The sequence below is a fragment of the Hibiscus syriacus genome, unplaced genomic scaffold (assembly GCF_006381635.1).
Source record: "Hibiscus syriacus cultivar Baekdansim isolate YM2019G1 unplaced genomic scaffold, ASM638163v2 tig00110858_pilon, whole genome shotgun sequence".
NCBI classification, from domain to species: Eukaryota; Viridiplantae; Streptophyta; class Magnoliopsida; order Malvales; family Malvaceae; genus Hibiscus; species Hibiscus syriacus.
The window spans coordinates 1,353,472-1,380,960 of NW_024062890.1; the positions used below are offsets into that span (position 1 = coordinate 1,353,472).

General features: G+C 34.6%; 1 protein-coding gene and 2 pseudogenes across 1 annotated transcript; all 3 read right to left on the minus strand.

The window, feature by feature from the left end:
• Nucleotides 1–301: 301 nt before the first annotated feature.
• LOC120143539 lies at nucleotides 302–15,570 on the minus strand (annotated as a pseudogene).
• A 2,216-nt stretch (nucleotides 15,571–17,786) lies between these two features.
• LOC120143541 (rho GDP-dissociation inhibitor 1-like) lies at nucleotides 17,787–20,190 on the minus strand. Its single transcript, XM_039157839.1, has 5 exons — nucleotides 19,843–20,190; nucleotides 19,067–19,130; nucleotides 18,730–18,951; nucleotides 18,263–18,387; nucleotides 17,787–17,900 (listed from the first exon to the last, which is right to left on the minus strand). Exons 1-5 carry the CDS (start codon nucleotides 20,065–20,067, stop codon nucleotides 17,832–17,834), a joined length of 705 nt encoding a protein of 234 aa, XP_039013770.1. The 5' UTR covers nucleotides 20,068–20,190; the 3' UTR covers nucleotides 17,787–17,831.
• A 1,611-nt stretch (nucleotides 20,191–21,801) lies between these two features.
• On the minus strand, nucleotides 21,802–26,712 carry LOC120143540 (annotated as a pseudogene).
• Between the last annotated feature and the right edge of the window lie 777 nt (nucleotides 26,713–27,489).

The following is a 27,489-nucleotide window of genomic DNA, read 5'->3' on the forward strand; positions in this document are numbered from 1 at the left end:
GTGTTCAGTTTATGTTGATTTTCTTAGTTCTAGTTACACCAGAGATGGAATTTATCTACAAGAAAACCATATACCTTTTTCTCAGAAAATAGAAAAAAAATAATCATGTAGTAGAACAAATAGTTGAGCCATTTAAAGTTGCCCTGCTACCCACTGTATAAATTATTGTTTTTGTTGAATTAAGTATGCCCTTCAAAAATCTCCTCAAGTTCTATTATGGGGTTTTTTCCCTGATGATGATTTGTACATATTTCATTTCCCTCTTACCAGTTTCTTTATGGAATCAGATGTCCCCAGGCTGTTTCTTTCAATGGCTTCAATCAGGTAATAAGCAGGTTCAATCCCTGGCTACTTTCTTTCCATCATCATCTACCTCTTTAATTGCAGAATCAGTTGCATCAGCATCCTCCTTCATAGGAACACTTAGCTTTGAAGCGGATTCTAGCTCATTAACATTAGGATCAATGGCACCGGCCTCATTGCCGGCATCTTCCGTACCATCAGATGAGGACAGATCTGGGAAATCAGTTTTCTCCTGTAAACAAAAACATGCTTCACTAATGTCGTTTGCAGTGTCCACAACTTCTGATATAACAGCAGAAAATTCATCAGCATCATCAAGAGATGCCGAAACCCCAGGAGGGATCTCTGCCTTCATTGCTGTTTCTGTTGTAATGTCAACTTCAACTGCATCCATGGTTGCTGAATCCTCATCCAACACTAGAGAATCCTTCATATTACTTCTATGAGCATCCGGAACAAGTTCATTTGCCTTATTTTCACATGGCTCCTCCTCCAAACCATCAGCGGAATCATCTTTAAAAATCAGTTGCATCGTCTCAATCTCAATTAGCTTTTGCATTGCTTCGTTTGCAGCATTTCTAGCCCATCCATCACCAGCAAAATCTCTGAAGAAAAATGTGTTGAAGGGATTATGAGTTCATTCAGAGAATACAAAGTGGCAAATACAATTGGTGAAACAGAATCTAAATACCGTATAAACATAGAAAAGCTCACCATCGTTACACACACAAAAGAAGCAATAGAAAAGATGGAAGGTATATAAATTAAAGTAAAAGAAAATCTGAAATCTAAATCTCTCAACCAAACCAGCTGTCACCACACCTTTTCGTCCTACTAGGATTCAAACTCCTAAAAATATGATAGAATTTTGCTAGGATTCAAACTCCTAAAAATATGATAGAGTTCTACTATTATTTAAACTCCTAAAGATATGATCCACAAGCATTATAAATAGTCATTGTAACTCACTATTGTAACACATTCGGAGGAGGATATACGAAATACCAAGCAAAAAATTACAAGCAACTCGTAGCCATTTTTCGAAGCATTTATATTTTGAAAGGTAAAGTTCATACCTTCGCATGTTATTTTTTTCCTTACCCTTGGTGTGTTTTGATTTCGAAAGAAAACTGAGAGAAGTGTTTTTGGCCGATGAACGGGGGCGTTTTCGAGATCTATTTTTGTAGATCTAGTCCCCGAGGCTTGTGTTTTTGAAAAACTATTCGGATTTTTATAAACAGGTCGTGTGGATCCTCGTGTTTTGTCGTTTTTTTCTTCGATTGACTTTTAATTTTGACCCCTAATTCATTTTTTATTTTAATTTAACCCTTATTATTTATATGTATATATGTATATATTTAATTATATTTTATTATTTTATTATAATTTTTTTTCATTTTTCTTTGAGTTATATTATATTATTTTCTATTATATATATATATAATTATTATTATTTTTTTATCTATGTTTACTTATTTACTATTTTTTACTATATTTTCCTAACGTTATATATATATTTTCTATGATTACTATTTTTTAGTTAATATTATATGTATTTATTTCATTTATTATTATTATTATTACTATTTAGTATTTTATTATATTATACATACATTTTATATTTTTATATATATATTTTTATTATTTATTTATACTATTTATTTATTTTCATTATTTTTTAGTTTCTTTGCTCTTATTATTATTTTTCTTTTTAAAAAAATACTTTACCTTTTTTATTCTTTTGTATATATTTTATCTTCATTTATTTTATTTTATTCAATTTCATTTTTTTCATCCAATTATTTTATGTTTATTATTATTGGTTTCATTTATTTCTTTGGTTTACTCTTTAGTTTTGTTAATTTCTTTTATTATTTTTTTTAAAATCTTATTTTTTAAGGGTATTTCCGTAAACTCATTAAGGGTAAGTAATTCGGATCAAATTTTACCTTTTAATTTAACTTGCAATTTTCTTAATCAAAGACAACTGAAAATTACGTAGTACCGAAAGGACGGTTCAAGGGTGCTAATCCTTCCTTGACCGTAACCGACTCCCGAAACCCGGCACATCTTTGGAAAGACGCAATCAGGTAAGAAATAGGGTATCCGATCAACCCATTTGTTTTAAATAAATGATCGGTGGCGACCAATCCATATTTTTCAAGTCGAAGCCAATTTCGGGCCCAACCGAAAGACGGTTGCGACAGCTTGGCGACTCCGCTGGGGAGACAGGTAAGTGAGTCAGGCTAAGGTAATTTCCATGTCTTTTTAATGAAAATGGTAAGTTTAAATTTTAAGGTAACATTTCGATCCATATTACTTACTTTTGATTATATTTTCGAGTAAATATTGTACTGACCGTTTTTTTAATGATTTCAACCCTTAAAGATTTTTCATCTAAGGCTCTAAACCCGAGCTCCAAACCCTGCTTTAAGTGGGGGGTAAAAGCGACGCCTTCGTGTGAATTTTCACCGTGCGGGCCTAGCAAGTAGCCTTCGGGATTCATATACCTTATGTCTTCGTGTGAATTTATTCACCATGCGGGCATAAGGGAATGTGCCCCCTCGAGTTTAACTTAGTCCACACAAGCCTGTGATGGGTTTAGGACTAAGGGTCTGGCAAGCCCAAGAGGGCACCGGCAAGGAGAACTCGGATACCGTTTTTAGAACCTAAACTGGGAGACCATAGAGAATTAGAGCCTACCCCGAAACCATATTTCCGAAACCTAGGATATTTTTACCTTAACCATGTCTTTTTTTTTCTTTCGTCATTTATTTATTTATTTATTTATTTTACTAACATTTCTGCCTTTGTGTTTGTTTGTTTTAGCATTTGCATCATAACAAGAGGTTATTGATCCTTAAAAAGCGTTTGTTACACACAAAATAATCTGAATTAATGGACAAAGGTGTTGTAATACAAGAGATTAAGAACGCCGAGGCACGACTATAGTCCGAGATGACTCAGAAAGAGAAGGGAGACAGTCTTCAGGGGAACTACGTGTCAGAGCTGGTTAGCTATGCCTCTGTCAGCCTGAAACAGAATGATGTCCAAGAGTTGCGAAACATTTGGGACAATTGGAAGAATGACAGAAAGCAGAAGTTCAGCCAACGATATGGTGATATTGCCCTCTTACTTCATGTCAAGACTGATGAGCCCCTGCTCCGAGCACTGATTCAATTCTGGAACCCGAAATATAGTTGCTTCACCTTTAACCGGGAGGACATAGTGCCCACTATCAAAGAGTATACCACACTACTGCACTGCGAAAGCATCAGACTAGAAAAGGCATATATCAAACATATCAAGGGTCAACCTTTAAAGAACGGACCGCCAAGATTACAGGGGTTGATGAAAAGTGGGTGACTGATCGACTCCGACACAAAGGTAGCGGGGAAGAATCGAGTGGATCCATATAAAGCAACTAATGAAGAACCACCCTGATGAATGGAAGACTATAGATCTTTTTGCACTGGGTCTGTACGGTTTGATTATCTTTCCGAAGACTTGGGGTGCAACGACGCAGCCATAGTAGAACTATTTGAACAACTTCCAAGACGAGTCAACCCAACGCCGACCATCTTAGCCGAGACCTTTCGGTCTCTTAATCATTGCAGAAGAACTGGTGGAGGAAGGTTCATTGGATGTGTTCAGCTCCTTCAAGTCTGGATTCACAGCCACTTCTGGAAGACTAACGGGGTTGTCTACCGCCGATTCAACACTACCTATTCACCATTGGGAGAGTTCATCACTATGAAATGGCATGAAGGCGCTTCGAAGGAAGAATGGATGAAGGTCTTCACTCATCTTCAGGACTGGGATATTACTTGGAGAGCCCTCTGGTTGTTCCTCAGTGATATTCTTTTCTGATTTGGGGATTCTGACACTATGACCTTACTTGGACTTTGGGGTGCATTTGGGTATGCTCTGTTGTTGGCACTTAGACAGTATGGGGCACGTCAGTTTATCCCAACAGCATACGAATTATCTACATCAGAGTTTGTGTATCACGGTGACAGTTATAAGAAGAAGATCAAAGAGGCAGCCGAGTCATAGAAGAAAGTATCCCGGATGGATGTCGTGGCTGCCAAAGATATGCTTACTCATGATTATATGGAGTGGCGAAGATTGAGAAAGAATGATAGCATCCCGATGCCAGACTGTGAAGACACCCGGACCATGGAGGAACATCTCAGGCCTGTCTCTTCTGAAGAGATAGTCAAGGCAGAGTTTGAAGCTGTGAATAAAGAGCTGACACAGAGAGTTAAGGAACTTAAAGCTGAACGTTATCAATGGAAACTAGATGTCGATTCTCAGAAAGATAGAGCAGACAAACTGGAAAGGGAGCAGAAAAGAGTCTATTTTGAGCTTGAAGACTTGAGAAAGGGGTACCAAGATAAAGTCAAATATAACTCCTGAGAATGCAACGCCTGAGAATCCAAATGGTTGATCTTGAGAAACAACATGAGAAAGATGGTAAACATGAGAAAGATGGTAAAGCAATAGCTTCAAAAAGCAAGCGAGTGAGCTTCAGATAGTGCCATTCGATGGGGGTTTGCAGTGGCGTTTTCGTTGGGAGCAAGCACAACAAAGGGTGAAGGCCAGAGACGCAATCATCCGAGATTTCCTGGATCGAGTACAGAAGGCAGCTCGCCATCTACACGGCCTGGCAAGGGAAGCTGGAGTGGTCCAACAAGGCATACAACCAGTGACAGATGAAAACAGAAGACTTGTTAACCTGCTGGAAGCTGTTCGGGGTCTAGAGGATTTAGTCCGAATGTACCTTTGATTGTTTTTATGTCTCTTACAAGATAAAACATTTTTGTCGAAATAAGGATTATTTATAATAATGGGCACTTTTATGGATCAATGCCTCGAACATTTCATGCATTTTTTTCATTTTGCGTTGTGCATCTACATTTCATTTTTAAGCATTTTCATAAACATGAAATTTCTTCATGGAGGATTCGATGAAGTGGTTTTAACCACATGACACCACATGGAAGCAAGATTGTAACATCAAAAGAAAAAAACTGAAAACAATACAGTGAGAGCCTGATCAGCTGATTGTAGGACAAAGCCTGTCAGAATGATCTAAGAAAAGAATCCTCATATCCTAAGGGCTACAATGTTGAAGTTGTTAGCTGTTACCACATAAGAAGCCCCAAACATTCATCTGAAAACTGTAAGGCGCTTGCCGAAGAAGGGGGCATGGCATATACCATTTATACTTAGAGGATTGTTTTGTTTGAACACGTCTTTGATCTTTCATGTTTGCTTAATCTTTTAAATGATTGAATTTATGTTGCTTTCTAAGGTGGAGCAATTGAACAAATTTTAATCTTTAGTTATTCGAATATTAAATGAATTAATGATTATTTTAATTCTTAAAGAATTATAGATTTTTGACATATGGAAAGATTAGACCTTTCTTACCCTGTCTCAAACCCAATAATAAAATATCTTGATTCTTTGCCCAAAACAACTCGTGGTCATTACCAAAAGACGAAATTTTGACATTACTTCCTTTTGAAATTATTGAACATTGCCTTTATCTTTTTGATACACTCATACCTTTCTTCGAGTCAATAAGATCACACCACTGTCTTTTTTAGACTAAAAAATAACCTTTCTTACCATTAAAACCCAAGGCATTGAGTTGTTCATTTTAACATGAGCATTCTTCTAAAGAACCAACTTAGGACATCTCGCGGGGAGCCTGAACATTGAGACATCTGGGAAAAAAGAAGAAGAATTCATTCGAAATAATTCTATCATACATTAATTACACTGTTTTCATGTGAATAGAATTAATCTTGAAAATCTATCCCCTGGGGATACCTCTTCTGTGAAGATTTACATGTATGAAATGATGAACGACTTTCTTTCTTTATCCCTTCACAACAAGAGAAAAAATATATCCCTTGTGTCCCCTTTTGAGCCTGTAATATTTTTCTTCTGATTCAACCCTAACCAAGGATCACCATCCACACTGGGGGCAAGGTGGAAGAAATATGCTCACATGAGCGAAGACATTGATTCAGATGAGATACCAAAAGGTGAACCAAATGCCAAGTGCGAAGATTAAATCAGAACAAAAAGGGCAAAAAATAAAAAAGAATAAAACAAAAAAAAGAAAGAACAAAAATCAAAAAGAAAAAGGGACAAAAAAACACATGCAAAGATTCCCTAAAGACAAATGGTACATCAAGCTTCAAACTATGAGATTGATCAAGCACAATCATTCCCGAATCACTGAATCACTTCACTCGAAGATCATAGAGCATCAAGAGAGAGAAACATTTTGAGCAAGATTGAAGGCATCAGAATGAATTGATCATTGGTTCAACACCCTGAAACATTTGTTTGGGCCTATTTATCATTTTCTTTCATAACCATGAACCCTGACCTACATTACGTGCCTTAAAAGTCCCTTCTAATCATACATGGATTTCTAAACAGAAGAGAATATCTTCAGATTTCATCTCGCCCATCAAGATTAATCTTTGTTTGCAAAAAACAATGTAATTAATGCATAGTAGAGAAAAATAACAAAGGGGGTTCAAGACGTAAATCATGAATAACGTCTTGAAACCAAAGGAGGATTCGAGTTGAAAACCTGAAAAGGCGGCTCGAATATAAAAATTGTGCAACTGAGGCGATCACACAAATTCCTTGATAAGGCATCGCACAATCCAAATGTGACTATGAAAGCTGGGAGTCGGAGAACACTTCCAGTAGAGGAGCATGCAGGCACCCCATCAAACCTTTGAGCATCAAATGCAAAACCTTTGACCAAACACAATAACCTGAGACCTTTTTATCTTTTCCTTACTTAACCATTTCCCAAAGATAGCTTTGATCTTGGCACGTGTCAAATAGCTATATTTATTGAAGGATTAACATTGTAATTAAACATTTGATATCCAATGAACTCTAGTTTTGATTTCGTCTCAATTGTAAACCGTGAAAGAGACATATTTTCAAAACTTTTGATTAATATTTTTCGAAACTCTTTATTGATATTTTCAGAACTTTGAAAATGAAAGAGAAAGAAAAACATTTTTTTTCAAACAATACGGTCTCTCTAGAGTGGTTCTTGGTAAATGACATGTGACTCTTAGACACAAAACTCATGCTCAGAATCAATGTTGAAGCAAGAAATGAGGAACATTTGGGGCATCTTTGGAGATTCAACATCAAATATTGGGGTATTTTTAGTCATGTTACATGCATATTATGTATACATTTTAGAGCATCATATTTATCATTTTCCACATACATAATTTTTTGCAGCTTTTAGAGTCAAGTTTCAACTTCAAGACGAATGATACTCGATTCAAGAGCACCTTTAAAGATTCATGTTGATTGCTTAACTCAGCAGCAAGAAGCTACACTTCGACCAACTCGACAGATTGAAAGTTTCTCTCGAAACAACACAATTTGCTCGAGAGTGGATTTCAACTTTACGACGAATGATATCTAGATCGAAGCCAAACTTCACAATAAAGGGGTCTCAACTGTTTCAACTTCACGGCGAAGGGAATTGTGTCCACCCGCAACATACAATACTTGGATTTCAACTTCACGACGAAGGATATTCAAGTCAAGGCTCAACTTCACAACGAAGTGGCCATCCGCGATTTCAACTCCACAACAGAGGATATCATGCCACTCGAGACAACACAAGTTCAACTTCACAACGAAGGGACGGCTGGTTGTCAACAAACAACTTCCCAAATTCAGAGCTAATTTCAACTTCACAGCGAAGGATATTGGACTCCAGACAACACAAGTTCAACTTCACGACAAAGGGACCGCTGGTTGTCAACAAACAACTTCTCAATTTCAGAGCCAATTTCAACTTCTCAATTTCAGAGGCAATTTCAACTTCACAACGAATGATATTGGACTCCAGACAACGCAAGTTCAACTTAACGACGAAGGGACCGCTGGTTGTCAATAAACAATTTCCCAATTTCAGAGCCAATTTCAACTTCACAGCGAAGGATATTAGACTCAAGACAATGCAAGTTCAACTTCACGACGAAGGGACCGCTGGTTGTCAACAAACAATTTCCCAATTTCGGAGCCAATTTCAACTTCACAGCGAAAGATATTAGACTCCAGACAACGCAAATTCAACTTCACGACGAAGGGACCGCTGGTTGTCAACAAACAATTTCCCAATTTCGGAGCCAATTTCAACTTCACAGCGAAGGATATTGGACTCCAGACAACACAAGTTCAACTTCACGACGAATGGACCGTTGGTTGTCAATAAACAACTTCTCAATTTCAGAGCCAATTTCAACTTCACAACGAAGGATATTGGACTCCAGACAACGCAAGTTCAACTTCAAGACGAAGGGACCGCTGGTTGTCAACAAACAACTTCCCAATTTCATAGCCAATTTTAACTTCACAGCGAAGGATATTGGACTCGAGACAACACAAGTTCAACTTCACGACGAAGGGACCGCTGGTTGTCAACAAACAATTTCCCAATTTCGGAGCCAATTTCAACTTCACAACAAAGGATATTGGACTCGAGACAACACAAGTTCAACTTCACAACGAAGGGACGACTGGTTGTCAACAAACAATTTCCCGATTCCAGAGCCAATTTCAACTTCACGACGGAGGATATTGGACTTGGAACAATGCTACTTACTTGGATTTTAACTTTACGACGAAGGATATCCAATTCCAGGCTCAACTTCACGACGAAGGGCCACCAACGGTTTTAACTTCACGAAGAAGGGAATCGTGCACACAAGCATCATCCATCTTTAGATTGGATTTCAACTTTACGACGAGGGATATCCAACTCAAAGAAGGATTATCTGTCAACAAAGACCTTCGAGTTCGACTACGCTCAGCTCCAAGGCACATCATTTACAGCATAACTCAAGGCTAGAAGGGTTATCTGCCATCAAAATTGTCGAGTTCGATTCCATTCAGCTCGATGACACATCAATCGCACTACTTTCCGATTGCAGTCGAGGTTTTCAAGTCGAGAAGAGGACCTGGGTTAGCCGTGCCTGAGTGACAAGCAACCATTTTCAAGCAGCATAGCTTAAGTCAAGAAAAAGCTATCTGTCAATGAAGATTTTTGAGTTCGATTCTGATCCAAGGTCTTTAAACCGAGAAGAAGACCGAAGGGTAACGGGAAGCCACGTGCTGATTCAAATTCCGAAATACGGCTTCAATTTCATATCATTTCAAGATGAACTCGACTTCACGATGAAGGAGTCATTCGTAACTCAATTCGACAAGGAGTTATTGAAACATCAGAGTCAATTTTCAACTCCACTGAACGAAAAGTGTGTCTTTTAATCTTTGCCTTATTCCCGTTACATGACTATGGTCAAAGAGGGGCAGCTGTCAACACACCTTTTCGTCCTACTAGGATTCAAACTCCTAAAAATATGATAGAATTTTACTAGGATTCAAACTCCTAAAAATATGATAGAGTTCTACTATTATTTAAACTCCTAAATATAGGATCCACAAACATTATAAATAGTCATTGTAACTCACTATTGTAACACATTCAAGAGAGGATATAAGAAATACCAAGCAAAAAATTACAAGCAACTCGTAGCCATTTTTCGAAGCATTTATATTTTGAAAGGTAAAGTTCATACCTTCGCATGTTATTTTCCTTACTTTTAATTTTGACCCATAATTCATTTTTTATTTAATTTAACCCTTATTATTTTATATATATTTAATTATTTTTATTTATTTATTATACTTTTTTTATTTTTCTTTGCGTTATATATATTATTTTTCTATATTATATATATATATTATATTATTTTTATTTTATCTAGTTTACTTATTTACTATGTTTTTTTATATATTTTCCTAACGTTATATATATATTCTTACTTTATTTTATTTTATATTTCTATGATTACTATTTTTTTAGTTATATATATGTATATTTATTTTTCATTTATTATTATTATTATTACTATTTATTTTTATTATACATTTTTATATTTTTATATATATTTTTTTATTATTATTTATACTATTTATTTATTTTCATTATATTTTTTTCTTTGCTCTTATTATTATTTTTCTTTTTTAAAAAAACACTTTACCTTTTTATTCTTTTTGTATATATATTTATCTTCATTTTATTTTATTTTATTCTATTTCATTTTTTCATCCAATTATTTTATGTTTATATTATTGGTTTCATTTATTTCATTGGTTTACTCTTTAGTTTTGTTACTTTCTTTTATTATTATTATTTTCTTTTAAAATCTTATTTTTAAGGGTATTTCCGTAAACTCATTAAGGGTAAGTAATTCGTCAAATTTTACCTTTTAATTTAACTTGCAATTTTCTTAATCAAATACAACTGAAATTACGTAGTACCGAAAGAACGGTTCAAGGGTGCTAATCTTCCTTGACCGTAACCGACTCCCGAACTCGACACATCTTTGGAAAGATACAATCAGGTAAGAAATAGGGTATCCGATCAACCCATTTGTTTTAAATAAATGATCGATGGCAACTCCAATCCATATTTTTCAAGTCGAAGCCCAATTCCGGGGCCCAACCGAAAGACGGTTGCGACACCAACTCTTTTCATTAGCTTACAAATATCATGGAACTTGGAAACAATGTCCCAAGGTTCTTGATGGGTTGACAGTTGGGACTTTGTCATAAAAATGGGGATGTTATTTTACAAATAGAACCTAGAGTTACTTTACTCGTTTAAATGACTGGCCATATTTTATCTCATATCCAGAATTTAGCATGATATTACGCTAGAACTATATAAGAGACATACTACATTGCAGGCTCTTTTAAGCATGGGATAAATCAGTAGATTGGACTATGTGAAAGAGAAAAAAATCCTGATGTTTCTAGCACATTATATTCTACAATGACTTGAAATATCACCTCTTAGGATCAAGACCAGCAGAAGTAAATGCTGTATCCACGAGGCTTTCGAGAACCGAGGGTTTATTCAAGAAGTATCCTCCATACTTCACGATTTCCACCAGAAAATGCACGTCCAATACAAACTGTTTAGCAATAAGATTTGACAGGTCAATCAGCTAATAATGATGCATATTTTAAAAATATAATGAAGTTGTCTACATGAAACCAATTCAAGGCTCTCCAAAATATTTATCTTATTTCAGGTAGATATGGTCTTAAGGCAGGTAAGAAACTAAAAATGTGAAAAATAAATTAAACCATGTTTACCAGCTTGTGTTGTATGCCACAATGACTGTTAATTTTAATTATTCATTTACTGAAGAGACACATATGCTTACAAGTCTCAAAATCCCAATAATATTTACTTATTCAGGATTCTATGACCGATCCATAACTTGAAAATATAATTCGTTAAATATCTAAACTTAATAATATATGTTGTTGAGGGTGGGACATAAAACTATATAGCGCATCTCTATATTACTTGGACTTGGATATAGGTTCCAGATGCATGTATGTGTCTAACAAAGGTATTTTAAATGTTTTCGAAGTTTTTTCATGTATTTGGAGATCATATCACAACACCCATACTCATATATACACTGAATACGGATGTTGGACATGGATATTTCAAGAAAATGGAAGATTTGGAGCCATATAGGCACATGGTTGTATGAGTGTTCAAAACCTGAGGTTTCAAGAGGAAATGGGTTTTTATGTTCAATTGGCAGAAAAATATACCTTTTAATATATCCAACAAATTGAAGAAGGAAACATGAGTAATTTGAAGGTTAACTATTCTTTTCGTATGTAGCCTGTAGATTGATGAGATAAATGAACCAAATGCTTGTAGATATTCCACATGCTAGATTAAAAATTCTTTTCACTAGGTAAAAGGTGCCAAAAATGTTTTAAGTGTCTCAGGCTGCAAATAATAATAATAATAATAATAATAATAATAATAATAATAATAATCCATAGATAAACATTAGAAACTTATGCAGATGGTGGATTAACAAAGTTCATTTCAAGGAATTTTCCTGCATTAGAAATAAAATACCTGACTGATAATGTCAGAAAACTGGACAGGTGAATTCTCCTTATTTCTCCAAATCTCCTTGTTGTTTACCATCCAAGAGAATATAGCCTCTATCAAGTCCCTTAATAGCTCCATCAACCAATCCTCTTCAAAGACATTCTCTTCGTCAATTTTATCAACTTTTCTTAGTTCAAAAAATAGTACCTGCTTATTGCAAACCAAAATGAAAACAACAAAGAAACAAGCTAGAAACTGAGTCCCAAATGGTCTCCTTGGAGAAAAGTAACATCTAATGCATTCAAATTTTTGTTTTTACTTCTCTCTTTTCACAAGGTTTTGAATCATTTCCTCCATCTTTGGAAATGGGCAATACCAAAAAAATAAAAACAGCCCAAATCCAACAAATCAAATATCTGTACTATCAGAATTAAAAAAAAAACTGTTCTATCATAATTAGCGAAGGTACCATCAGAAGTCTAGAACAAAGTTGGAACCTGAAACAAGTACCATGAAGGCAGTGTGTGGTTACGCACTTCTGCCTGTGATTATACTGTAATGGTTCTCCTCTCAATTCTTTTCCATGTGAACAGGACCTTTATAGTTTATACCAACTTTTTGGCATGAGAGATGAGAAATAATTATACGATGCTCTCAAAGGGATTTTACCAGTTTCTTACAACATATAGATTCATGTTTTTCACATCTTATTCAGAAAAAGAATAGTTACCTGAAAAGCAACAGAGGGCATTGCACCTTGAAATGTGCTAGATTGTGGGCTATCATTGCAAGTATGTTGCATAATTTTAGAGCTGGTTTCAGGGACGTCATTCTATTTATAAATTGCTGGCAGAAACGAGCTTTGAGCTTAGCAGCAGCCTCATTAATTAACAGTATACAACCATCAAGTTCCTTCTGTAGAAAATCAATTGAATTTTTCTTCCTTAACTCAGAATTCAGGTGACCAGGTCCCCTTAAGAAACTTCTATCAATCTTGAAGAAGAAAAATTGTAGTGTTGATAAATTAGCCAGCACAGAGAGCTGTTGCGGCAATGACTCTGCTAAAGATCTTCTTGAACCTATTTCAGAAACATGTATTTCAAAGGTAATAGTTTCCTCAAGGATGGCTATGTACTCTGTGAAGAGATTCATGAGTCCATTAAGGATAGAACCTTCCATTTGAATGGCAAGTAATGGGTTGACGTCTGCTATGATAGCCTGAAAATGGGAAAAGTGTATGAGTAAAATTCAATCACAAATATAGGTACATAAAAGAAAAAGACAAAGGCAGGAAGGTAGATAGATTTATTGGTATCATTGTCCAAGCAATGAAATTAATTGCATTAAATTAATATGTTAAAGAGGTTGTTTTAAAAATGAAGCCAAGGTTGTTTCGGCATTAGATAAGAGGCAGGGGAAGAACAAAAGTGCATGGTTACCTGGCTGTTTTATATTATATATTTGCAGAAAAATTCAACTTACCTGTAAAGAACCATACATAACAATATGCATAAAAAATCACATACTCATACGACTTACAACCTAAAAATGAGAAAAAGCAAACCTGCAACAGAGTTATGAACTTCCGGCCACTGTTAGTGAGCAGACAGTATTCTGGATGTTGCCCAGCAACCACATAATTGCCTTCACTTAAAATTCCCGAGATAAGATATCTACCCAAAACCCAATTATCAGTTGCTGTGAACATACTGATAACTTTCTTAAAATGGTATATGTGTATCAGTAGAACCTCTTCCATACAAGAACGAATATGCTTGATCAAGTATGGCTTAAGGAATAGCCTCTGAGATTTTAATAAGGAGCAATAAGATATTGAAAACTGCATGGCTTCCACAGCTTTTGATAACCCTTCAGTTACATCAGAACTGGACTTAACATATTTATTAAATGAAGCAATGAACAGTTTGGTTTCTTCCCGAGCCCATTGACTAAGTTCTGAAGCACGGGGAGAAGTTTCTCCATATAACATCATAAAGCTACTTGCTGCTTGAGAAATCATAGAAAACACAAACTTTGCAAGCCTCTTAACATACAAACCGTCTAAAAACGATTGTGAACACTGAAGATTATGCCTTCCAGTTGCAAGACGTGAATGGTAATACTTGAGCAACAATTGAGTTGCAAGATGAGTGTCACCAAGTCTACAAATCCCAATTAAAACTTTTTGAAGTTCAGCAGCAGATATTCTCGGGTTTTCAGCCGACAGTGTTAGTTTAAAGTAAGCATTGCCTTTTTCTCATAGATTGCAGAATTATACAACAGTAACAAATCTTCGGGAGAGTCGTCTTCAAATTGCATCCTTTGCAATTTTTCATCCTCCCTTTGTAAAATAGCTATTGCTTCATCTACCTTATTTTCGAACATGAGAATATCCAATGTTTCGGAAATGCAATCGATAAGAACTGCTAACTCACTTGGTGGAGCTGGTTCAGCAAATTCAGATTCTTGAAGAATTGAATCAGTTATCTCCTCTGATAAAACTTTTAAATGAATTCCATCTATAAGATCTTTTACAAGCTTCTTTTGTGTTAAAACATGTCCCTTTAATTGTGTCAATTCATTTTCCATACACTTTACTTCATCAAATATTCTGCATACAAACAATTGAATCAAACTTAAAAAAATATAATAGAATCAACTTTAAATGAATAAATAATTAAGCTTGACAGTTGACACTAGTTGAAACCAAAAATGAAAAAAAAAATGAAGAATATTACCTGACAAAGGATGAATAATTAGAAAAAATGTTTCGGTGGAAATCTTCGTCTGATTCCGCCTTTAGCTCGAGAAGCTCTGAGCAAAGATGATTAATTCCCTAAAATCAAACAAAAAAATCATCTATATATTCAGAAATTAATCAACACAAAAGGCAAGAACTAAAATTTATGCTTTTACCTTTCCGGTCATGGACTGGAGCTCGTTTTCATCGTCGAGGTCGCTGGATACGGAGGACATACCAGAGCTGGTTTCGGAATCATCAGCGTCCTCCATCGCCTGTCGGTTTTGGTCTCGGAACCGAGATCTGGTAGAAGAGATTCCATTGAAATTGTTTTACCGTCAAACGAAACGCGATTTCAATTCTAAATGGCGTGAAGAAGATAGAATCCGTCTCAAAGGCTGGTAGAAGTATGCCGCTTGGAGATTTGTGACGTCGTTTTGTAGCCATTGCCGTCGATAGACGCGGAAGAATCAGCTTCGAATTCTTCACCGCTTTAAGCTTTGTATGCAAGTATTTTTCTCTTCTGTTTTTTTCTTGTTTTTGGCGCCCGGGATATAAACCGGCCTCAAACCACTAATTAAATTATTATACTCTTAATTTTAAACGCAAATCTAGTAAGTCGTTTTCAACAATTAAAAGAAGGTTAATTTACTCTTTTCGTCACTCAACTTTTAACTTTATTTCTACTTTGATAATCATTCAATTTTAGAATATTTCATTTTGATCATTAAATTTTGAAGATTGTATATTTTTATCACTCCACTATCAAATCACAAGCCGCATAATAGCATAACTTATTTTATTAATATTTGAGTCACATGAAATAATTAATATTATTTTATGGTCAAACATTTTGTTACATATCATTTTTATTTCCTATTGAACATTTCATCATCTAAAACAACAATTAATCGAGCATTTACCCACACCTAAATTATTATTTACCCCTTCTATTCAAGTCATTGCCACCTTCACCTCTCGTACCATCCTTAACTATTTGATAATCACCATCAAGTCCATAATTACCTACATTCATTCGTTATCAAGTCTTAAAATTATCTTTAAACGTCATCTCGAGCATCATCCTCAAAATTTTCGATTACCTCACTCGACGAATCAAAAACAATAAAAGTATAATGTGTCGTATACCCTATAGTCTTAAAAAAATTATGATACAAATTGGGTAAATAATCAACAATGAAAGTAAAACTTTTATTAGTGGCTATGATTTTAGTATAGCATTGTAAAATTGACGTAAATTATGTTTTTTTTATTATGAAGTCGGAGTTTATAGCTCATTATTCAATCAGACAAAAGATCAAATAACTTAAAAATATATTTGTTAAGATTTTTTATGAGGAAAATCCTACACTCTTTGTGTTTATTATGAACTTATAAAATTATAATTTTGTGTAACTAAACACGAGGTTTAATATTTAAAAATGCACAAATGAATTAGATGTAAGTTTGTGAAACATCTAATAAAGGATAAAGTATTTATTAGAGTACAAGATGACACTGAAGAATTTTATTCACCCTTTAATCAAAAGGTTAGATAAGAAAATGGTTCTTGATTCGTTTAACTTAACTTTCTTAGTTCAGTGTGATCAAATGAAGTCTGAAAGATTTATAGCGTGTATTTCTATCTATCTTAATGACATAATGTAAATGTATAAGGGTGAGCTCTTCACTCTTAATGAGTTTATAGTCTCAGGTTCAGATAATCTTATTGAGACAAAATTGATGAATTCACAAATTCATAGAATGGACTACTAAATGCTCTTATTGAGTTCGTAGCCTAGTGTTTGGATGGTCCTATTGAGACAGACTTGATAAATTCACCAAATTTATTGGTTAGGTTATTAAATGCTCTTAATATGTTCAAACTCTAAGTTTTATGTTGCCAATGTGACACGGACTTGATGAATTCTCCAACGAATAAGGTTAAGTTTCTTACTCTTAATGAGCTTATATCCCTTGATTTGGGTAACCCTTATTGTGATGGACTTGATGAATTCTTCAAATTTAAATTTGAGAGATTAAGCTTATTAAATGTTTTTAATGATTTTACAATTAAGTTTATACTGAGATAGATTTGATAAAACCACCTACGTAAGTATGAAGGACTAGCCACATATGAAAGATATTAGATTATTTTTCTATAACACTTACCGACATCCTGTAATATATTGGTTAAATTGTTGATCTACCATAAAACTCATTTAGATAATAAACTAGTCGTGTTATGAGTTTACTCTCGTGTTAACAAATTCTAGATCTGTTCACTTGTTAGGAGAATAACTACTCATTTTCCTATGAATTAGTTCGAAATACATTAATTAATACTAAGCAGTTAATAGTTGGAAAGGATTACAAATATGAAAGTACTATGTTAATCTTAGAGAACAACATCTATTTCACAACTACACCGATCATGACAAAATCGTTTTTAACTGTGATTTTTATCACGACACAATAAACTTTATTTATTTCTTACTATTTATTTGTTTTTCAATCATTACTAATGTGTTTATTTTATAGTAGTAATTATTACCAACAGATCTTATACGTTTGATTGCGATTATCAAGTCATAGCAAGAAGAGCCATGCAAGGGAAATTGCAGGGACTACTTTGAGTATTTTAGTAGAATTGTTGGGGAGGCATGCAAGGCACGCAAAATTCAACACATATAGTCCAATTGAGAACTCCCACAAGCAATGTATGTAGTTTATAGACCAGAAAAACAAGCAATAGGGGAGAAACAAAACACTACAAAAACTCAGCTAGCTGCTCTTCTTTATCTCGAAGGCGTATTTGAGTTCCATGTGACATCTTCGGTCATCGTCTTCGAACTGCATCGAAGCATATAAAATTAGGTACAATCATTATTGCAGAGCATGAACAGAAATGCAATACTAGTGCTACACTTTCAGATGCTACACTTGACAGAGAGAAAAGGTTCCTGCGAGTAAAGTTTTCAAAGACAAGATATTGCATGTTCTGAATATTAAAAACCTTTGGAAGATACATATATCGATGTTGCATGAAATTCAACTAAGGCAACTGACGATCAGTATGAAGGAAATGCGATAAGAAAAGAACCTGTTGCTAAACATAATAACATAATCTTGCTTTATACGTGCAGTTAGTCATTAATTCCGTGGCGCAGGCATTCATGCATTGTTCCATTCATAATACATACATACATACATACCTTAAGATTTGCGGAATAAATTCCCCTTGCCAGCACCCCAGATGGTGTAGTCTCTTCATCCAAAATGTGCATGTACGGTTCTCGTCGAGGAGCAAAAGTACCCAGCATTCCTTTGTTTTGACCAACTGAAAAAAGAACCATAAATCAAAATCTAGGTCCTCACCCACAATGAAAAGCACAATCAGAAGAGCTTATGCCTGCTAGTAAAGCTTATCAAGAGCTTCAGCTTTTTTAATGCTTCTGCGGAAAGAAAACACTTGCAGACTACAACATGTGTATGACTCGCCACTCTACAGTAATCAAAGCAGACTATACGGTACTCAACCACCCACTAATGCTATGTCCTCTGTCAAATTTAGGCCGTGCAGACATATATATATATATATACAATGCCGGTCGCAATTACCATGTTAGGAACATAATTAATGCAGTTTCAATGGAAAAAGAAAAAGAGGAGGTTCTTTTACCTTTAAGCCCCGCCTTCCAGACAGTGTTCGAGTAGGTTAAGCCGGAAACAATGTTGTGCAGAACGCTGAATTTTATCTTAAGCTGATATCGAGATCCTTCCTTGAGAGTAAACAGGACAAGGCCTTCACGATTTGAATCCAATGGCAATGGATGAGAAACTTCCTCAAGGTCATTAGAAATAATCCCCATGGAGTGGAATTTTACTTCAGGCTCCATTTGACCTATCAAATCAGAAAGAAAGAAAAAAAGAACATTTAACATAAAAATAAATTGATAAAAATATGTGGTGTTTCAAGATAAATCTAGACAGACTGCATAAAAGCAGAGAACAGATACCATTTAGGTCTCCTTCAACACAACCAAGAAGCTTCTCCTTCCATCTTCTTAGGCTGTCATCATCCTGCAAGAGTATAACCAAGAAGAAATCATATGTTTCATTATCCACAAAGTGCACAAATAAGCCTTCAAGCTACGACTACCGATGGATGTTAGAGTATGTTTGCCTGGCAAGAGTTCTCATTTTTTTTCCAGTTTTTTCATATCCTCGGAGGATCATAATCATACCCAATATGTATAGAAACAAGTGTATTTCAGTGATGAAACTTTGATATATCATTGTAGAATGAAGGTTAAAAATTAACACCAGTATATGAAACAACAAACAAAGACAAAGGATTGCGGAAATACTACATAGCTTAAATTTTCCCAATCAAACGCAGAGAAAATCAGCATTTCAACTGCTAAATATAAAACCATGAAAGCAGCAATGGATAGAAAAAATCAGTAAATGAACTTTGCTGGATTACAAGATGTAACAATCCTAGATCAAAAGAGGTTAAGTCGTATCTTAGAGCAAGTATACATTTCAAAACCTATAAACTTCATTAAGTTCAGAAAGAATTATGTTATAAGCATGCATACAGTATACATTTTTCCTAATTTTCCTTCCAACCAAACAGCACCATAATGGGGTGGGAGAAAGAAACGAAAAATCAAACTTTTTTCCAAGGAGTTTGAAAGAACCCATCAAGTAATTCGAGGCAAAGAAAGAGTTTTTAACTCAAAAAATTGAAATGAAAAAGAAGCAGACTATCTTTTGAAACAAAAAAGACCTTGTCTTTCTCAATCTGTTCCTTGAGAGAAAAGAGAGGACCGGGAACAAAACCAGCCAAATTTCCACCACCATCGTCCTTATCATCATCGTCTTCTTCTTCTTCATGGTCATCACAAATTTCAATGGCCAATGGTTTTTCACTAATTTCCCTTTGTTCTCTTGCTTGCTTCTCCTCACTAACACCTGCTGACGGCCCGGCTTCTGCTCTTTTCCCACTCTCCATCCCTCTATAGCTACAGTGAATGGACTCAAAAATTAAAATTGATACAAAAATAAACAAAACCCTTTTTAGGTTCACAAGAGAAATTTATATTTTTAAAAAAGGAAGAAAAATTTTCAAAGCAGAAGATTTTAGATTTTCAAAAAGGCAAAGTGAAAAGGGTAACGGATGATAACGTATCTGGTACATGTCGCTATCCGTTGAGAGTTGAGACACTCTTAAATTTCGTTCTTACAAGCTTTTGAGTTTTGTCTGTTTATAATTGTCCCCATCTTGTCTTAAGTCGACTCAATTGTATAAAATAAAAAATAAAATTTATATAATAAATTAGTGTTAAAGTATATTAATCTCATATCATCTTATACGTGTATAATAATACGAATTCAGTTAAATTTAAGCAATCACATCATTTAGTTTTTATTATAATATAAAAGTTCTATTAAAATTGTACAGGCTCAAGATCAATATAGACGGGACATGTAATCTAATTTATGTGTTGGAGTTCTTGTTCAGAATTCTACTAATTTAATTGTTTCAGGTCATGCATTGCATGTTCTGACATTAAACAATGTGAGAACAATGGACTTCATTTAATATTTTCCTATCAATGGACTTCTAATATTTTCTTATTGTATTTTGCATATGATTGTCATGATATAATATCGAATATTGTCCTAACTGATGTCATTTTCGAATAAGATAACATAAGGTTCTTATTTAATAAAAAAAATTGAATGGAAAAAGGTAAAGATTACAGCTCAGATAATAAAATCAGTAGCACCATTGGCATTGAACTGTAAGACGCCATGAAGGAAGATTGGTCCGATAGAGGAGAAAACAATAGTTTGAGCAAGGGAAAGGTTGGCGAGACGATCAGCCTCTGAGTTGACTTCGCAGAGGAGATCATGGAGAAGACATCACAACTGTCAAATTGGCATTGAATCTTTTCAAATCCTTGAGACCATGCAAGCTTAATACCTGAACTTTTATTAACTTTTATTTAAGGGTAAATTATACATTTAGTACTTAAACTATCGGTTTTGATCCGTTTTAATACTTAAACTTTTAATTTTTTAAAAATCATACCGAAATTTTACTTTTTGTTTCATTTTAATACATCATCGTCAAAAACTTAATGTGTTTAGTATCTAAACTATTAGTTTTGATCCGTTTTAGTACCTAAATTTTCATTATTTTTTTTTTGCAAAAGTTAAGTATGATTTAGGTACTAAACGTGTTTTGCATCCTAGGCTTTTATTTTTTTCAAAACTTAACGGCAGAGTACTAAAATGAAATAGCAACTAAATTTTAGGTATGATTTTGAAAGATTGAAAGTTTAAGTACTAAAACATATTTAAATTGCTAGTTTATGTACTAAATGCGTAGTTTACCATTTATTTAATGACTTTCCATGTTTAAAAAAGTATTAAATGCTGACTACCTTACTCGTGAATGAGCTTTTACTTGAGATCAAAACCATTATTGGATACGACTTCTCCATCAATTTAGGTGAACCTACACACGTGAATCTCTTTAGGAAAATAAACTTTTGGGGAAATATTTATGATAAAGGGAAATCAAATCTCCTATAATTGAATAAGATAATTGTCCTACAATATCTTCTGCAGAATCAGGGCTGCAATGGAATTATAACACAATCAAATCAGGGAGTGAAGAAAACAATTATATCATATTGCTATTTGTATTATATATATATATATATACATGAACATAGAACAACGCAATTGTCAGGACAAAATGTGTAGAATGATTTTCAGAAAATTGGCAGGCAGAGGTGTATTATGTTATCTGAATGGCTCAACAGGTGCTGAGTCTTCAAGAACACTGGCGGCCTCGAAGCATTCAGTTGCTTCGTATAGTGACGACGGAGTGTCTTCATCTTCGTGAAGCATTGCAAGATTATACCATGCCGACGGGTTCATTCTATCAGCTCGGAGAGCATTCATCAGTAAGCTTTTCATAATTGCACTGGATTGGCCGCCAACTTGTCTCATCACAACAGCTGCAGATATCAAGCTCGGGGGCATGATTCGGGTCCATGTCCAAAGCATTCCAATAAGCCTTCAAAGCTTCTTTTAATAAGCCTTTTCTCTCGTAAAGTAAACCTGAAAAATAAGATGTTTTATTCAACTAGGTAATCGACCCTCAACTCTTCCCGGAAGAAGCCTTTTAGCTCGATCAAAAATTGGAAAATACAAAAACAAAGGATTGTCTTATGAAATGAGAATAGTGTTGATACGTCTATGGCATCGCCCGTTAGAGACATTTATTCAAGGACTGTATAATGACAAGAGCATTAATCAAGGGAAGAATGAACTTACCTGTGGCATGATTTCTAACAGCAGAGTATGAACTGATGGCCTTCGATTTGGAAAGGCAAATCTCAGCATCTCGACACTGTGACAAGCTTATGTAGAGATAAGCTAGATCATGCCATATCTCCAGTTCAAAATTTTTCGAAGAATGATCCTGTAAACGATTATTGAAAAAGATAAGCGGCTTTTGACATGAAGAAAGAGCATTATACACTCCAACGGCTCTCTTTTTTAATGTTCTAAGGACATAGAGAGCTTCTGTTAAGTTTAAAAGGATGTAAAAACTTTTGAAACTGGCAAACCATAGTTTCCTTCATCCATGCTATAAAAGGCTATTTAACACCCTAACATTCTAACTTTAATAAGCCTCAATCTTTTATCATGCACATGTCCAAGTGTTGGCAAGTCACACAGTCAAACACGATCCATTAAGAAGAATGATCGCCGACAATCATTTCTGAAAATCTACCTTCTAACTTATCTACCTGTCTAGTTTAAGAAACCGATGCATTTGAAGTTAACTTAGTAGGAGAACCATTTCAGATTCCTCCAAAAAGAGAGAAATCATAAAATTATAGGTTGGTAGGAAGAACTAAACAACGGACCTTATGAAGCCTTTTGCCAAAACCAAAACTTTTCCTCTGCACTTGAACAACTGCAAGAAGAATACTATATGTCTCAATAGCGCTCTTGAACTGCTCCTGTGCAATTTGAAGCTTAGCTTTGGTGCGCAATAATTCTCCCTGATCCCATTTTCCAGTTTGATCCAAGGCAGCATTGAGAACAGTTTCACCATCCACAAAACGTTTTTGAGCTGAAAATATGCGAGCCAACAACAACCACCCCTTGATGTTAGAACCACCTTCTAGTTTTAGCAAAAACTTTGAATAATAAAGAGCAGCTTCCAACTTTCTCCGCTCTGCATTTTCCAGGCTGAGATGATAAAGAATAGTTGGGTCTTTCATTCTCGTAATTTTCCATGCACTTTCCAAGGATTGAAGGGCCTCGGACTGTCTCAAAACCCTATTAGACTCGGATAAGGCTGATTTTGAATGTGTCGATTGAGCCACACCCAATAAAAGGTTACAAGTACCTTCCAACTCATTGCATTCGTCATCCAGGCTTTCTAGGGCCCTACGAGCAAAATTAATCCCTTCTTCTGCAAGATTAGGTTTTCCCCACAAATTCTTGATGCCATTAACAATGCGGGAGCACAGTCTGGATCCTCGCTACTATGCAACAATTTCCGCAATATATTCAAAGAAACCAAATCCTCACCTTCTCCATAATAACAGAGAGCTAGATATTTGTATCTTTCTTTGCGATTAATAACCCCTGGAAGCAGTTCTTCTATTTGGTTAGCCAAAGCTTTCAAATCCCCACACATGGAGAGAGCAAATGACAGATGATCCAAAATTGATGGATCCCATCCGATTCTTTTCAAAGAAAATTTTCTTAATAGTATCATTAACAGGAGTAAAGCTTCCTCTATGCTATTCCTAGGGCCAAATGGACTGTCCATTTGGCTGAAGAGGTTTGGGGGGCTTGCTTAACTTCCACAATACAGAAGAAAAATAGCAAACTGTTTCTGAATCCTCGCAGTAGTTTCTGCATCAAGATTCCACTGATGGAGGAGTGCCCGCCGGTAGGACAAGATTGCTTCATATGGGGAATCACCAAATTTCCATAATTCTGGTAGCAGCTCAACTGACTTGATTAGAGTCTCCTGCAATTTACAGTCAGCACCAAAGTTTTCAGGCGAGCCTTCTGGTAAAGAAGATTCAACTATATCCAGAATGATTGTGCAACTTTGAGCAGCTTCTGCAAGAATGATTGGAAATGTACATTAGCCATGCAGTGATGACTGAATTGTCATATGCCCCAGAAAGAGAATCACGAAGATGAGAAACAGTAAGGTCATTGGTAACACTAACGATGAGCTCCAAGAAAACAAATTTGACAAGCCACATCCAAATAGCAAAGAAGCTAGAATATAAAAATGAATTTATGTACATATATAGAAAGAGAAGCTAGAATACAATAGCAGTTTTTAGATAAAAATAAGTGCAAGTCAAAAACAGCACTCAAGTGTAGCTTTCTTAATCCATACAATTAAAGAGTTGATAAGAGATCAATGTACTAAAAAATAAAACATTACCTCTAAACCTTTGGAGATGCTGCAATGATTTTGCTTTGAGAAAGATTGCTTCTAGTAGTAAACTAACGGCATGGATAGACATTGGTGGAGAAGCATAGTCATTAGATCGCCTCTTACGTTGATCAACTCTTTTAGCAAGGGTGAGTTTCATTTTGGGAGTTATTCCAGCGATATCTATTCCTTCAAACACATGTAGTGCAGCTTCTATATTTCCTTTCTGATATTCAATTCTTCCTAGCAATGCTCTAGCTTCCTGCAAATTGCAGATACCATAGCCAGAAAGAAAGTAAATTAAAGTGATCAAAGAACTACTGCAACTAATTGCAATGCGATAGACTAATTAGGGGGGGGGGGAAATAATGGCAAAGCCAGGTATGAGTACACTACTAGAAAATAAAAGACAACACAAATAACGGCAAATTTCAGACACATATACTATGATCACTTTCACACAGGCAGCGTCAGAAAGAGAGCGGGGATAACTAAGCAACCACATGAGAAAGGTACGACGAAAAGTTAAAAATGGCCTGATGCAAGAAGCAAAACTATGGCACTGACACAATTTAGATAAAAGAAAAAATGACCGTAATTATATAAGCATTAACCAGTTACTCATCGTTTAAAAATGGACAGACTTCCAGCTTTACTGAAAAACATGACCAAACAGAATCTGCACAATTTTTGCGGTTTATACTGTCAAAGAGAAAAAGATATGGAATTTAAAGTTAAAATAATAACTCTACTCCAAAACCATAGCAGAGTAAACAAACATTAGCATCTCTATAATGGCATATTTTTACTGAACTCGATTGAATAAAGATCCAAAGCTGTGAGTAAAGTAGATTAACCAGATGGCTCAGAAATGCACTTACAATGTTCTGTTTAAATCCCTAAAAAAGCCACTTAATTAATAGTACAAGTAATATATATATATATATATATATATATATATATGTATGTGTGTGTGTGTGTATATATATATAATATACAAATAAAGGAAAAGATGGCTTCAATAGACATAAAATAGACCTAAAACCAGAATTGAGAAGTAGTGAGTTAAATTTTGATATGCATTTAGGAAAACCAATATGCCTTGCTCAATTTTCACTGTGAAAGTACAGACCCTGAGGACTTGCAATGGCAAAGACGAACAAAATCACTCCAGATATCAACTTGAAAGCTGAAAATAATGAAGAAGCAGACCTCATAATTAAGTGAACTACTTTCGCGCAGAGACAATTCAGCTTCTTCTATATTCCTAGTATCTGGCTTTTTCTCTGCAACGTCAACTTTAGAAGAAAAAACACTCAGCGAATAATCTTTGGCAGAAAGGGATTCTGATGAAGGTATCATTTTTTCCTACTTGTCTTAATTGCTCTCTAGTGCATAAACACTTCATTATCTGCTCCAAATCCCACCTAAGTCCACCTCGTCTCGGCTGTTTAATCCTTATTTTACTCTTCATACTGTTCCACCTCTGTCCAAAATCTTCAAAGTGCAAGAACGGCAATAACTTTATCAGAACTATAAGAGTAATCCAAAGGATACATAAATCGTAACTAGAATACACACAATATGATGATCAATACTATCATACTCGTACGTACACAGTAAAGTTCAAGCTTTGCCCAAAAAACAGATTACAAGAATCAAGATTTAAAATTTCAAGGCATCTAGAAACTTAAGAGTGAAATCAAAATCCAACAGTAAGATATATAAAAGAATAAATTAAGAAATCACAATTTCATTTCTTTCGAGCTGGATAAAGCTTAAAACCCAAAATCCAAAATCGAAAAACAAAAAACAAAAAAGTATTGATCAAGACCAAAAACCCACCAATATTTCAACAATCCAACTTGAAAATTTCTCGACAAATATCGAATGAATACTCCTAAATTATAAACTGAAAAAAATAACTAAATTTACCAATAAAACAAAAAAAAAGTCTTTCTCAGTCCAAGTAATTGATATCCAAAAACTCCACAGATGACAGTGAAATGGAGTCCAAACAAAATTGAGACAGCAAAAAGGAAAAGAAAGCTCTCGCCTTTTGTTTTTCCAACCAGCAGAAAAGCAAAGAGAGCACATGACATCAACAGCAACACCACCCCATCTGTTTTTCAAGATTGCCCTTTCGATTCCAAGCAAGGCCCTCCTTTAATAAAAGGTCATAACTTTAAAAAATTAAAATTAATCAACCAAATAAGAATCCCAAGCCGGTGCCATCAAGAATCTTTTATTTTCTTCTAAAAAAAAATCTTTTATTTCCTTCTATTTTTTCCCCTTGGTTTAACATATAAAAAGAATAAGCAAAACAAAAACAAAGGATGGAATGTGAATTGGATCGGGGCGAAAAGATTTAGAGATTGTAAAACTATAAAAGTATAAATTATGTAACAATAAAAAATGATCATTAATTTTTTTAAAATCATCGTGACGTTAGTTGTAGTTGAAAGAGTAAGATATCATATTAAATTAAGGGTTAATTACTCATTCATACATAAAATATACCCAATTCTTAATTTCATATATAATATTTAAAATTTTCGATTTCATACATAATGTATCGTTAACAAGTTCACCTATTTCCATCGTGGAAGGTAACGTTAAACTCTATGACCACTACCTAAATGCCACATGGCACTTTGAAAAAAAAGTATTCTTTTATGAATATATAGTTAACCCTTAAATTAATAATTGATATCTCTCATAATATACCCCGTTATCGAAAATTTTAAACATTATGTATGAAATTGAGAATTATGTATATTTCATATATAAATGGGGTAATTAAACCTTAAATTAATATATGAACTCTCAATCATAAATAAGTAATATAATAAAAAATTTTCAGAATTTAAAAAAATATATATGTGAAAATTCATTTTTCTTTGAAAAAATGATTTTATGATTTATATATATATATATATA

Coding starts and splice junctions, on each gene's coding strand:
- LOC120143541 (XM_039157839.1), bottom strand. CDS start 20,067: ATGGAGAGTGGGAAAAGAGCAGAAGCCGGGCCGTCAGCAGGTGTTAGT. Junction 19,131..19,842: donor AACAGATTGAGAAAGACAAG/GTCTTTTTTGTT, acceptor ATACTCTTGCAG/GATGATGACAGCCTAAGAAG. Junction 17,901..18,262: donor TTTATTCCGCAAATCTTAAG/GTATGTATGTAT, acceptor GCTTCGATGCAG/TTCGAAGACGATGACCGAAG.